Source organism: Erpetoichthys calabaricus, chromosome 1 (genome assembly GCF_900747795.2).
Source record: "Erpetoichthys calabaricus chromosome 1, fErpCal1.3, whole genome shotgun sequence".
In the NCBI taxonomy this organism is placed as follows: Eukaryota; Metazoa; Chordata; class Cladistia; order Polypteriformes; family Polypteridae; genus Erpetoichthys; species Erpetoichthys calabaricus.
In genome coordinates, this window is record NC_041394.2 from 238,512,030 (window position 1) to 238,527,749 (window position 15,720).

The 15,720-nt window shown below is 36.5% G+C and overlaps 1 protein-coding gene across 1 annotated transcript in view; it reads right to left on the reverse strand.

Moving 5' to 3' along the window:
* Positions 1-9,851: 9,851 nt before the first annotated feature.
* The window catches only part of nampt1 (nicotinamide phosphoribosyltransferase 1), a 65,863-nt gene continuing 59,994 nt past the window's right edge, over positions 9,852-15,720 (reverse strand). The window contains exons 10-11 of the mRNA XM_051931063.1: positions 13,471-13,605; positions 9,852-12,752 (exon numbers count right to left, since the gene is read on the reverse strand). Coding sequence (XP_051787023.1) covers positions 12,639-12,752; positions 13,471-13,605 — 249 coding nt within the window. The 3' untranslated portion in view covers positions 9,852-12,638. The remainder of the gene's footprint in view (positions 12,753-13,470; positions 13,606-15,720) is intronic.

Sequence of the window (15,720 nt, forward strand, 5' to 3'; positions counted from 1 at the left end):
GTGTACAACAGTTTGTCATGGGCTCGGAATTGGACTTCAATTCCCCAGAATTCAGGAGCAAAATGTTCCTTTGAAGGAATGCAAAACTAAAATTAGTAGCCCCCTAAAACATTAAAGAGAGGAGGATGATTTTCTGGGTTTTGACCAATGGTATGGTAAACACCGGTCTAGATTCTCACAGTACTGCTATGGAATGGAGGGTATCTTGGTCATTACTTGTTTCCTTTCACATTTTTCAAATTCTGTTATAAAGGCAGTATGATATCTCCGCACAACTAGGTGGCCCTACAGAACCACTCCAGTCATATAGGCTGTTGTGGTGTGAAATGTTGCATACAAGCTGATAAATACTTTGTATGTCTGTTTGCATGGTTAAGTACCCCCACACCCTTGTAGGTCTGAGTCTCTTTGTAATTTTACAACAGGGTTGGGGAAGTGCCTCAAACAAGTTTGGACAGTGATTCTCTGCTGGGCTCTCTCAATCGACCCCCACAGGAAAGCCAGACTGCCTAGCTGGCAAACATCAGCTAAATGGTTTTGGGGGCAGGTGTGAAAGGTATTGTGTGCCCCCTTGGTCTAAAGTTGCCTGAAGCCATTAAGTACCATGACACCCTATTGGCTGTAGGGGTTGGACAGAGAATCTATAAAGTTGCTTGCTATACCCCTTTCTCTCACTCTTACCAAATGATAGGAGTATCTCACACACCATGAACTGAAAAGGACAACACAATGAAGAGCACAGCTCGGCAGCCATATTGAGACAGGCATGCGGCCTGTTCTGAAGAAAATGAGGACTTAACTAGAGACATTTTAAGTAACTAACAAGTCTGTGTGCTGCCTGAAACTACACATCAGCATTTATCAGGTTTTATGGTTGCCAATATTCAAATGTACTTTGCTTATTGTTATTATTTATGAATATTATCAATAATACATTATTTAGAGTGTAACTTAACTCCTCCTGGTCTTTAAGTACAGCTATTTGCCTGAGGTTATAAATGAAGAAGGGAAGGGCAGAGAAGTTATAGAGTACAATGCCTTATAAACAGTGAGATTTGAGGAATTCTGACAAAGGCAACACATTAATAATACAAAAGGCGAAAGTAATTTATTACTTTACCAAGAGAAAAAAAAAACATAAGCCAAAGTTCCAAATGCAGAAAATTAAGATGCCAAACATTACAAACCACCTTTTATTTTTTTATTATAAGCAATCAGCAGTATTACTCTGAAAGCTGCCCAGCACTTGAGCTAAACAGAATGGGATGCTCATTCTGCCTTTGGGTTGTAGTTTTCAATTGGATCTATCGGAGGGTGCACATGTGGCTAAAGCAATCTAGTCTGAGTTGGCACTGGCAAAGACATGAGCTTGGAAATTACAAGGCCTCAGGCTCGACAGCTCTCAGCTGTTTTGAATGAAACGGATGGGACTTACACTGATGTACCTACAATAGCTAGGTGCTGGATACAACAAAATTCACAGTGCAAGATCTGCATTAGTCACATTCAAAACCCATGGGAGTATTTGTACATATTCAAACAGCATACTGGCCACAAGGATAATTTATTTTTGGGATGACATTCACAGCATGGGCTAAATATAGGTGACCCAGAAAATACAGGACATTTGCTCACACTAAGTAATGGTCACTTAAGCTGCAAATATTAGACACACACTGTATATACTGAAGTGATAATAAAGAAAAATAAAAAACACACAATACCATTTATATTTGTTTTGTAACATCAACACTGTATTTACCTTTTAATTTTCAGGAAACTGCCCCCATAGCCTCATTTACTCAAGTCATTCATCAGAAAGTTTAGCAAAGCATCTTTCCAAATGATGCATGTGAAGATGCTGCTGTTTCTACTTATTCTGCTTAACTAAAGCACTCAGGCTTACTCCAATTAGATAGGGATAACCCTATGAGACTTAAGTCCAGGTTTGGCTGGACCACTGCGCTTTATTTTAAGTCATATATTTTGAATAACTACCCTGTTTAAAATGCATCTTGTTTTCAAACTTCACTTCAAGGTTGGAAGGGGAAAATTTACAATCACTTCTAAAAGCTCAAGTTTGGGGTCAGACCTTAATATTATCTTCAAGTCTGGTCCTGAATCTTCTCCTTCTGTGCCATGTTCTCATTTTTTTTTTTTTTTTTTGAGTACCTTCACCTCATTTTGACTGGTGCCTCCAAATGACCCTTTTTTTTTTGTGTAATGTTATATAGCCATACATTATGCACTTCAGAAGAAGGTCATCCACCTGAAGCCAAGCATGTTCAAGCCTGGCCAGCACTTGGAGACCATCTAGGAAAAAGCTTGGGTAGCTGCTGGAAGAGGTGTTAGTGAGGTCAGTGGGGGGTGCTTACCTGTGGTCTGAATGTGGATCCCAATCCCCCCAGTGCAGTGATGGGGACACTATGCTGCAAAAATGGTGCCATCCTTAAACTGAGATAGATGTAAAACCAGGGAACCGACTCTCTGTGGTCATAAAGGGGCCATGGGCATCGTAAAGAGCGGGGTGTATCCTGATGTCCAGGCTAAAATGCCCACCATGGCCTAGTAATTCTGGCCCCCTAATCATGCCCCATCTCTGATTGGCTAACTATCTGTCACCCCTTCACCACCTAACAGCTAATGTGTGGCGAGTGTATTGGCACAAATTGGCTGTTGTCACATCACCCATGTGGATGCTACACATTAGTGGTGGTTGAAGTGGCTCTCCACTCACTGTGAGTAACAAGAAAAGCGCTATATAAACGTAAAGAATTCTCAATTATAAAAATAAATTATCTTGAATTTAACTTGAACTCATGGAATAAACATTAATTACACATAAGGACCCCATTTAAATGGCAAAACCTCTCAAGACAATGGATTGATTCAGTTATTATTTCAGGGTGAGAAAGCAAACAGGTAATTATTTGTGGAATTTCATATACCATGTATCACACTGAAACCCACTTAATCCAGTTCAAGTTGGTGCCTTTCGATCATTATGTGATATCATCTACTGTTAAATTCTGCTCCATACTTGTAACATTTTTGCTTTTATACTCTATTTTTTCTGTTCTGTGTATTGTATCGACCCCCTTCTTTTTGACACCCACTGCACGCCCAACCTACCTGGAAAGGGGTGTCTCTCTTTGAACTGCCTTTCCCAAGGTTTCTTCCATTTTTTCCCTACAAGGGTTTTTTTGGGAGTTTTTCCTTGTCTTCTTAGAGAGTCAAGGCTGGGGGGCTGTCAAGAGGCAGGGCCTGTTAAAGCCCATTGTGGCACTTCTTGTGTGATTTTGGCCTATACAAAAATAAACTGTATTGCATTTCCTAGCTGCCTTGTATAGGGTAACACATTAGAGACATTGGGGAGTTGCCAGTTATCCTAACCTGCACACCTTTACACATACTGGGGGAAAACTGGAGTAGCCAGAGGAAACCCGCTGACGACATTCAATACGGACAAGAGGGTTCATACCTAGAGTTAGGCATATTGGTCAAGAATGTAAAAATATAAAATAAAATCTGAAAGCTAACTAGAGTGTGAAAATCTAATTATTGTACTGTGATAAAGTCTTATTTTCCCAAACATTTATTATACTCCGTCTGTCGCAAACTAACTTGGTATTCATTCATTTCATATGATAAAGTAAGATACCGCAGTACTCTAAAGCCAAATATCAAAGCTTAAAAACTAACTCACTGTTGCAGGTTTAAATTTAATCAGATGACAAAAATTACATCTTATCATTTGAGTTAAAGAAATTGCCAGATGTGCATTTAGCTTTACTCCAATATTAGAATCAATTTACATATTTCATTGAAAAATCGACACAAAAGATTCTTTTCCTTATTACATTTTATGCTGCATTGTAACAACAGTGTATTATTGTATTATTACCCTATTGTTATTACTCGAGTCCTTTATCATACTACTGTAAATAAAAATAAGTTTTCAACCAAACTTTTTGTATACAGAAAATGTTTTAAATAAAAATAAGTTTTCAGCCAAACTTATTGTATACAGAAAATATTTTAATCAAAAGATCAGGCAACTTACCATTGCTTCCTGCACAGTGAGTGAAGAATTGAGAATAGTCTAAACTAGTCTTGGTTTTGTAGTGTCAGGGGCAGCTCCAATTTTTAAAGGGGGGAAATCATCTGAATCTTGTTTTTTTAATGCAAGGAATATACCATGATCTATTGGGAAAAAAAATCACTTCAACAGAGAGAGGACTTGTCTTTACTGAATATAGTGTAGGTGCCACTTGTGTTGTATAGACAATGCTCCTCTCTCCTGTTCTCTCAAATACATCAACAGTTTTGTAACCACCCAGCACTTACTACATTCCAGAGTGCATAGGGTCTTTAATCGGCCAAGCAATGTACACAAACACAAGTGCATTTTAAAGAGAACGCTGCTTCTGTTAGGGGTCTCCACAATGGATACCCACCCCATATCTTCCGGTCTTCTGCATCTTGCTCTGTCACACCCACCACATCCATAAACCTCCTCTTAGGCCTTCCTCTTGCCTGGCAGCTCCATCCTTAACTTCCTTCTCTCAATATACCCAGCATCTCTCCTCTGCACATGTCCGAACCAGATAAGTCTTCTCCTGCAAGTCTTAAATCTATAAGACTGAGGAGTGAAAGTTTGGAGACTATAGTTTTTATTTTACACAAACAACAAACCATGTTAAGGACCACTCATCATCTTTTAAACCAGCGGGTTCTCAAACTGTGGGGTGCGCCCACCTAGTAACAAAAAAGGGGGCACGAATGTTGCCATACTGTATGTGGCGTAATTTCGCTATTCGTAGGAAAATTTTAAACTTGTAGCAGTGTATCGGCAGCAAAAAATATAGGAATAAATTTTATTAGGGTTTCAAAAAAACATTAGGGGGTGTGTGATTAAAACTGTTATGAAAACTCGGGTCGCAAATACTTAAAGGTTGTGAAACGCTTTTTTAAACTGCATCATTTCAACTGCAATTTATATTTGAATTTGATTTGAATCACCATATAAATTTCACAAGAAGATAAAAAAGAAAAACTATTTTAGGAAGACTAAGGATGTCTTGTTAAGTTCTAATATTCATCTACCCATTTCATGAAAAGCCATATAAATTCTTATAATTTAAAATGTAGGTTTAAGGACTTACTCCACTGAATAAAGTCATTTTCATAAATCATGGTGAAGCTATCAAACCAAATGTGCAATGTCAGTGTTATGTGCTTCCAGCCTTTGAGGTTACTGGCAGAATGCTCCATATACCAGCATTTTTTTAAATTATTATTTTAAGAAGGAAACAAAAGTAAAAAACTATGAAGTCTACTATCAGTATTCTTGTATAAATAATCTTAAACATGCGTCATGCATAAGGTTATGAAAATAGAAGAGAAAATATCCAGTATATGCATGCGACAGAAAGATTTCAGCTTGGCTGATTCTGTTAGGTTAACTCACATTCCTTTCTTTCCAACTAAACAAAGGAAGAAGACATTTATCATTCTGCTTGCAAAGCAATCTATTTTCTGAATTTCCTATATTATAAAAAAGTTTAAATTAGTCTGTGTGGGAAAAGTTAAATTCTCTGCATATTTGTCATGTCTTTAACCTAAAATTAAAACTGAATAAATCAGTAAATTAGTATAGCTATCTATATACACTGCCTGGCCAAAAAAAAAGTCGCCACCTGGATTTAACTAAGCAAATAGGTACGAGCCTCCTATTGGATAATTACTGCATGGGTGATTATCTTTCAGCTGGCAACAAGTTATTTAACCCCAACTGGTGCAATGAGTTGCTTCTCATTTCTTAAACCACCATGTCGAAAGACACATCTCGTGGTCGTGGAAAAGATGTTAGTCTGTTTGAGAAGGGTCAAATCATTGGCATGCATCAAGCAGAGAAAACATCTAAGGAGATTGCAGAAACTACTAAAATTGGGTTAAGAACTGTCCAACGCATTATTAAAAACTGGAAGGGTAGTGGGGACCCATCGTCTTCAAGGAAGAAATGTGTCCAGTAAAAAATCCTGAATGATCGTGATTGGCGATCACTTAAACGTTTGGTGAAATCAAATCGAAGAAAAACAACAGTAGAACTCAGGTCTCTGTTTAATAGTGAAAGTAAGAGCATTTCCACACACACAATGCGAAGGGAACTCAAGGGATTGGGACTGAACGGCTGTGTAGCCGTAAGAAAACCACTAATCAGTGAGGCAAACCGGGAAAAAAAGGCTTCAATTTGCTAGGGAGCATAAAGATTGGACTCTGGAGCAATGGAAGAAGGTCGTGTGGTCTGATGAGTCCAGATTTACCCTGTTCCAGAGTTGAGAATCTTTGGGATGTGCTGGAGAAGGCTTTGCGCAGCGGTCAGGCTCTACCATCATCAATGCAAGATCTTGGTGAAAAATTAATGCAACACTGGATGGAACTAAATCTTGTGACATTACAGAAGCTTATTGAAACAATGCCACAGCGAATGCGTGCCATAATCAAAGCTAAAGGCTGTCCAACGAAATATTAGAGTGTGTGACCTTTTTTTTTTTGGTGGCGACTTTTTCTGGCCAGGCAGTGTATGTTGTCAGAAGGTAGAGACTTGATCTAAGTAAAGTGACATATCTCACTGAAGTTTCAAATGATGCTCAGGACAGCTAACAAAAAGTTGCCAATGTTTTGTTTGGGTTTGCAGTGTGAAAGAGGGTATGTGTCCTTACTGAACTGTGCTAATTACTGACATGAGGGAAATGTCAGCTAAATACATTGAGCCCTTCTGCTGTTTGAATTACAAAACAGACAGAATAAGGCAAAATAATAAACACAAGATAGCTTTAACTGATATTAGTTAGGCATAGGACCATGATTATTCACATTTATATAAGGCAGAGTGCAAATTCAGCTGCCATCAGTACGTAGTTTTTTTTTATAGACAAAAAGCTTGATACAGAGAAGTAAACAGAAAACTCAGGCATGAAGCAAACCCTCCAGAACAAAAAGGCTGAGACGTCTCATAGTGGCGTCTGAAATCCTCCTGGAGCATTAATGCCTCAACTGTTCATTAAGTAAGGGCTATGGCAAAGACATGTGAATCAGTGGCAGAGCTGATCAAATTCTAACAATGTCATTTCTATCATCTGCGTTTAGGCTTTGTCCTGTGATTTCTAGAAGCTACTTGAGCAAAGTGTGAAGTTACAAGAAGATGGAAATGTGCTGTGGTATCCTCCACTACAAGAAAATACTACCTAGCAATGGCACATACAATCTTTTATAGGCAGGATATTGTCTATCAAGGTATGTTTTACAATACAGTCCTCATGCTAAAAATGCAAAACAAAGTAAAGACAACATGCTTCGTAATCTGTTTTTTTTTTTTTTTAAGATTAAATTTCCACAATACAAGGACAAACAATAAATACTTGCATATTAGGTTACTTTCAGTTTCTAATTTGGCCCCATGCGTGGGTAGGTATGTGAGCGAGACCTGCGATGGACATTTCAGTCTGCCTCCTACCTTGTCAGTCCCGACTGGAAAAGCCTCCCTCAGCCCTGAAATGTATTAAATGAAGCTTGTGAAAGTTAAGTTGGGTGGTTTTTAGTTGTGTCACTTAAAAAAAGATTTCCCGGACTTCAATTTTTGGATCTATCATAGGATGAAGGGAGCAATAAACAGGACTCTAAGATCCATCCATATATTTCCAACCCTTCTTATCCTGAGCAGTGTTGTGGAGGAGCTGGTGCCTATTACAGAAAGCATTAGCCAAGGCAGGAACAATCCCTGGACGTATGCCAGTCTATCACAGGCTGAGCACACTAACACATAAACACATAACAGGGCCTATTTGGCAATGACAATTCAACCAACTTGCATGTCTACTGTGGGAATAAACTGGAGCACCCAGAGGAAACCCACGTGGACATGGGGAGAACATGCAGATTTCATGCAGGGAGCACACAGGATGCATACTGCTACACTGGATGTTGCACTGCACAACAGTGCTGCCTCAACTCAACTAGCATTTTCATTCAGAGACTTCATTAGTTCCTCACCAGTCCCTTCCGTTAATGGATCATATTTAATTCTTGCACTGTGAATGTCAGAAATTCTAGGTAGTGTATACTTCAAGAAAATTAATATACTGTTGATCAAGAATGATTAGTAACCTCAAATTATTATTAAAAATCTGTACAGTATTTAAGATGATAGAAACATACCTGGAAATGCCTTAGCTAGTTATCTGCTTTGTTATTTACAACATTTATATATTGATATATGCTGATATACACCAAAGTGAATATGTAATGGACCACAAAACTCCACCATAACAAACACACACTTTCGTCTTTAGGCTATTCAATATACACACAAGTTTCTTAAAGCATCAAAACACTACTCTCATGTTCCAATTGTCCTAGTTCAGCCAGTCCTCCAGCATTAGTAACAAAATTACTACAATTCCTGCAGAATACCACAAAAGCCCGACAATCTATTTATCATTTGCAAGAACATATGTAGTCTAAGGGGCACTGAGTGCCACCACCGAATACAGAGAACAAACGAGAAATGGGAAACGTTTAGTGCCAACCTATAAAAATAATACTGGAAAGTAGAGAATTCCAGAGTTTAGAGCCCTAAGGCTAATGCCTCTGCCCCCTAGAGTAGTTTTACAAATCCATGCAAATCATTGGAGACAGCAAAGTACATTTTGAATTTACAGCTATTTATTATTTTGGTACGGCAATGTTTTTAAAATTGGCTGCAAGTTTAACTGGAAGCCAATGTCCTCACTAAAAATCTTGAGTTACTGTATATGCTCATCCTACTTACATAGAAATATTAGTTAATGATTTTTGCCGCTGTGTTTTGAATTACCTGTAACAGTAGGAAAACCACTTGAATATCCCAAATTCTGTTTGAAGTGAATGAATAGTTTAGCTTCTCATGTGGTGTACAGTAAGGAACCACAATTACAAATATTTATGAGCTGGAAAAAAATAGATTTTGTAATGTGTATAAAAGGACCTTTTAAAGTGAAATTAGAAAATGAAAAAAAGAAAGAAAAAAAAACACTTTCAAATGGATTAGGCCAAACTGAATTCCAAACTGTTCCACTTAAAAGCCATTACGATTGCTTTACTATTTACACATTTACCACCATCCCAATTCTTGATTGGGTCATTCATTATGTCCAATGCAGCAGACCTTACATTTAGATTGAGCAAGCTGATAAATAAAAGCATAAATGGTCAAAAGACACTGTACTTCTTTTTAAACTGAAAGCTAAGGTCATTTTTACTCATTCACTGCTTCACCTTACCAAGGTATTTGTCCACTTAACAAAATGAGCTTAAAATAGTTTTTTTTTTTTTTTTTTCTGTGTTTCACCCCTATCAAGTACATACTATTGTACACTAAAAGATATAAAACCATTAAGCAAATCTGTGAACACAAATATAATTCTTAACTTTTGTAAATCCCAGAATAGTCCTGAGAATGTAACTTGAAATTTAAATGTTTACAATACTGAGCTTTCAAATAATTGCATTTTAATGTTAAACGGATATCCATCTTTTATAAGGTAATCTGAAAAAAATCATAGCAATGACAGCAGTAGTTTATCTCTCAAATCACCAAACTACAATTATATTTTAAAGGATACTCACAAACTTGTGAAGTTCTAAGGCTCCCAACACTCGGTAACAATCACCCACAAAATACAAGTACATCTGAAGGTGTCTTTTCTGCTGATTAAATGTCAGAATTATCTCTACATATATCATTTAAAATTTCTGCCCAAGGTATACACAAAAATGTGCCAAGTGCTATAAATGTATAAATAAAAGCATTTAAACAAAAAGATAGGGTGTTCACTTTAATATTAATGACGATATAGCCACAGCATGTTATACAAAAGTTTGAAAAAAATATTTTAGATTTGAAAACAATACACCAACACATAAAACTTTACTCTTTACAAGCTTTTTAAATTACAAAAAATATTTTTTTGAAACAGCATTCATTCAATATACTGAACACTCACTTGAAGCTCAGATGCTGACTAGATACAACACAATTTTAAGGAAACTTAGGATTTACATTAAATTTTCATTGGTATAAAATAGTTTCAGCTGTACTGTGATAATATATATATATATATATATAAGTCTAGAAAAGTATCATTCTGTATAGCATATACCCTTACATAAGGGAAACTACCTATTAAGGCGGCAGTTTGGACACAGATATCTACAGCAAACATTAAAATGCAGAAGTGATTCGAACAATGTTTCTTCATTTAATGAAAAATATTTTAATATTTAAAATATAAATTCTAGGCAAAATAATTATTCGTGGTTTCCAGTTTTATTTTACTGTTGATTAAACAGTAATATAATATCAGAGCTTTCCCCAAATATCCTGTACTGGCAAAATGAAGAAAAGAGGTAAAAACTAAGACAAGGTTGGACTGCAGAAGACAGACGCGAACCATTTCACACTGAGGCTTCATGGCATTCATTCGGCGTCTAATATATTGCATTTGTAGTTTAACAAGGCAGTAATTATTGCTACCTATCCAGGTTTGTATTTTTAAAGAGAGGGCCAGTTGCATGATTTTTGTTTTTGACTTGGAAGTGAATGCAGACCTGACATATACTACCAGTCAAAAGTTTTAGAACACTTCAGTTTTTTCAGTTTTATTGAAGTTATTGAGTTTAGAGTCAATGTTTCATGACATAAAGGCATAGAACAAATATACTGTACAATAGTAAATAAAGAAAAAAATAAGTCAAGGAATCATAAAGTGTGCACATTTTTTTATTCAAATTTTTAATTCAGAGTAGCCACCTTTTGCTGATACAACAGCCAAACACACATGTGGCATTCTTTCGATAAAGGAAATCAAATAAATATTGGTCAGAAAAGATCTTCCCAACACTGTTGCAGAAGTTCCCACAAATGTGTTACACTTGTAGGTTGCTTTCCTTTCACCCTTCTGTCCAGTCAAGTCCATCCCAAACTAACTCAATGGGGTTTAAGTCTGGAAACTGTTCTGGCCAATCCATGTTTTGAAGTGTACCTTCTTGGTTTTTTTTTTCTTTTAACGTAATTATAACATAGCCAGGAGGTATACTTTTACTAGACACAGACCAAAAGGTATTGTGTGGTGCTGCAAAGTGCTGTGGTAACCCTTTTTATTCAGAATGCAAGTCACTCTGTGCAAGTCACCAACTCGGCCTCCAGCAAAAGAACCCCAGACCATCACACTTCCTCCTCCATGTTTGACAGTTGGTGTCACACACTGAGCAACCATCCTTTCACCAACTCAACGATGTACAAACACCCTGCAGAATTTCAAATTTTGAGTCATCGGTCCAGAAGACTTTCTGTGCTTGGAAGCTGTTGTGCTGTGAGGCATCTATCATGCAGGCTGGTGACCCTCAGACACTTGTCTTCTGATTAGGTTGTGATTTTGTGTCTTTAAGATTTCTTCCTACCAGAGTTTCTTTCAGTTTCTGATTGCCTTTGGATTGAGTATGACACCATACTTACTGACACTTTCTTTATTTTATTTTTTTTTAATATAAACAATTTCTCTAAATGAAAGGCCTACACTTCTAAGGGTAATAATGCTTGGTATCATTTCATGTGTGAATTTCCCCTTGGGATTAATAAAGTATCTATCTATCTATTTGTTAATTACTGTTTTCTTGCTATTATTACTGGAATATTGTCCAAGTAGTACTTCAGAGGGTTTAGTAACACAATCTGTTCTAACTCTGCTTGAAGACAGACAAGAGGGTTTTAAAGTAATCAACGGAAGTTGGGACACCTGTGCAAACTGTATGCTTCAAATTGCAAGGCTTAATTTACATTAATTCCAGCAGAACACCTGTAGGTTGTAACCCATTAGTTGCTCCCTGAAGAACATTTGAAGAAAAACTGAGGTGTTCTAAAACGTTTTTACCAGTGGCATAAATATTGAGTGAATTATTAGTTACATTTAAATATCCCTTTCACCTTTATGCTCTTGAAGCTTTACAAATACATCAGATGGAAAAAATGACACTTTTATACAAAAAAAAATTGGAGGCATTAATTTTAGGGTAATGTATTTAGTGCAGCATAAACTACTTTAACATTCTCCAACGTTTACTGTAACAGTAGTTGTACCGTCTACTGAGGAACAAAGTTTGGATTTTTTAAAAAGTTGCATAAATGAATATTTATCTTTTTACGCATATTGCCAGAAATTCCTTTGGATCTATATACAATACAGACTGCATCAGTTCAACTTATGGCAATATGGTCTTGCTCTTTTTCACTTCATCTACAACTGTACAATAAAAGTTCAGTAGTTTCTAAAATTTAAAAACAAAATAAATCTGTACACAGTCAGTTGTACTATGTTCTCATTGTATAAAGCTCTCTGGTACTGGTACTATACCACTGATTTTCAACTGTTTAATAATAATTTTCTTAGAGTCTTCCATTATTAAACACTCCCAAGCACTGTGCTTTTAACTGAAAAGGGCAGAGTAGGCGAACACTATTTTCCGAGGACTATTTCTTCCACTCCCCACACATTCACACAGGCACACACATACAAACACACACAGATTTGGAATGTGATTCACTGGTGTAGCTCTTCAATTTCAGTTTCTTTTAATTTGGCATTTTCTCTCACTTCGTCAAATGTATATGTCTTAAGAATTTTTCCATTCTTAAAAACTGTATGAAGCAGATCCTGCAAAACAAAAAGAAACAGTCAAGAAAAAATACCAAGTCTGTGCTCCAACTTCTTTATTTATTTCAGGGCCATCTACCCTAATCAGGTGCAAGCTAAGAAACCAGCCCTGAATAAGTTGGCAAGCCTATTGCAGCATACCTTCACTCATCCTGTGCCTAATAAAACATTTAGTCTTTGGAATCTACTGTCTAGCCCAGTGGGGACACTCATTTAAGATTTGTTTGTTCACATTACTGTTCAAAAGTGGTCTCTCCACTCCAACATTAGTATACCTTTCTGTACTGTTCCACTGATATTATTATCATCACTTGTGCCTTCATTTAAAATTGAAAATTTCAAAATAAAATTTTATTACAAAAAAAAAAAAAAAAGGTTTTGAAAGGATTGTGTAATAATAATACAGACACAGCAAGTTAAAGGACTTTAAATCTGTGTGAAGCAAGTGTTGTTTAAATCACTGCAGAACAAATATAGCAAGCTGTGCTCTCTTAGGCAGGTAGTGAATGCCATGCCCTCTGCCCATCCATCTAGCCTCAGAATCAGCAGGGATGGGTATAGTGCAATGGGGAACTGTAAGTTTCTAAAATGTCCAGATTCTGGCACAAAAATCAATATTAAAACAGACCAATTAACAATGAAAATGTGCAATGTCTAAGATATCAATCGTTAAAATTTTCTCAAGAAATACACTGTAATCCTCTTCATGTCTGCATACCTCTCCATATTCCTCTAGATCTCCTTTACCCTCTTCAAGAGTAACAAAGTCTCCATTTTGCGTTCTGTGCAATGAAAGACGTCCTTTTTTTGATCTTTTGTTTGGATCTGCAACCGGGTCTTTAAACACATTAACCTAAAAAAACAAACAAACAAACACAATTTACCTCTTAACAGCCCTTATGTACCATATACACTGTAGCAGAGCAAGCAAAACATTGCCATAATAGCAGCTGTGAATATTACTATGGTCAGGGATGGAAATTGATAAGGCTTCCTCAACAACTGATGCTCTTACTATGATAGGCATAATTCATATGCTCTTTTAACACTGTACAAGAAAACACTTCTTAAACTTTTTTCTATTGTTTTATGAAGTACAGCATTTATTTTCATGTGATATCTTAATTACTCTAGTGTATGCAAAGCACTGTATAAAAAATATGAGGTGACTATATAACCTGTGTAATAGGAAACACTGCTTATATCACAGCCAGAGCAAAAAAACTACATAAATATCTTACTTGAGGGTGACTTGAATACATTCATCGTCAAAACAGTTTTTAAAAAAATCAAACTCACTGCCACCATGAACTCAATTATGGAATGGACAACGTTTTTAAGTAACTAGTAGCAATAGTTGATTCAGCTGTATAGGCATCCAAGTTTTGTGTACTGAGCCTGATTGGTGAGTCCTTCACAACTTATGCATGCATTTTAGGTTCCAAACTAAAAACAAGACCAGGCCTTGCCATTGACTGAAAGGCATGTTCTTAAAAATACAAATCAAAAAACTTTCTAGCAAACCTATTATTACAAGTAGCAAGATTAGGAATTTAAAAAACTATATACAACACAATGAACCAAGACAAAAACTTCTATACAATAGTGCAGTGTTTTTAATGCGCTATTTTTACATTGATAAATTTAGTCTGAACTTTGACAACACCACTTCAGCACTTCACACTAACTAGCCGCAAAGCTGCTGGCCTGTCTGTGCAGATGGACCAAACAGTAAGTGTCCAAACTAGAATGAGCACTAGCACTGAGTGAGTGAAAGGCTGGGGTTACAAGTGATGCCAATGGGAAAAAACTAACTGGCCCCCACTCTCCAGTTTGTTTTTTACTAATGTGTGATTGCTAGAAAGCAATTACATCTTGCCTGAAGAAGGGGCCTGAGTTGCCTCGAAAGCTTGCATATTGTAATCTTTCTAGTTAGCCAATAAAAGGTGTCATTTTGCTTGGCTTTTCTCTACATTCATAATGGCTAACACGGTACAACACCCTAGTACTATAGAAAGCAAGATAAACTCAGGCTTCAGCTATTGGACTTTTGTATTTATGGAAACCTGGATGATTCAGTGAACTATACTGGATTCTGTTATACCTCTAGGTGGCTTCCTTGTTTTTAGTTCAGATAGAACAACTGTACCCAGTAAGAACACAGGTGGGGAAAATTGTACATATGCAGAAGATTTCACGGTCATAAGTATTTTTAAACAAACAAAAGTTACTTTTCTTCTCTTACAAGTCTAACAATAGACTTAGCAAAATATTTAAGATCGCACTTATAAGGCTTAGCTCTGTCCCATTTTTGGCAAGTCAGATAACATCTGTTTTGTTCCTACTTCTTGCATATACTGAACTGCTGAAATTAAATCGTCAGTGAACAATGAAAAGTGTAGAAAGATGGTAGGGAATGTACTGACTGGAATATGCTCAATGCAGCAATCACTAAAGAGACATTCTAACAGAAAAAATACACTTATTTTTACATCTGGAAAAATGTCAACTATGTTCAAGTAGTAGAGAAACCATTTATGAACCATTTTTGTTCAGATCTGTGATGCAGCATTTCAAATCTAACAAAAATGAGACAATGAGAGAAACCAAGAACAGGCCCAAAGCTAGCATCAAAATAAAGATAATCTGATGTCACAACTAAGAATCATGTTGCATGTGGAAAAGTACACAAGCAATTACAGACAATGACAGCAAAGTCACCTTTATTTACAATGGTTTGTGGTTCCTCTTTATTTGTTGTGTAAATAATGTTTTTTTTTTGCATTTTTTTATATACTGTGTTAATCACTGAGGGAAAACTGTCTTGTTATGCTACATTTAATTTATATCTTTTCCTATAAATACATTAATCTAAATTTAAGGGGTTTACTACCAGCATTATTTGTAATATGCATATGCATATTCTTCTCACCGCACTCTTTAGTTGGCGCCATATTGCCCACATGCT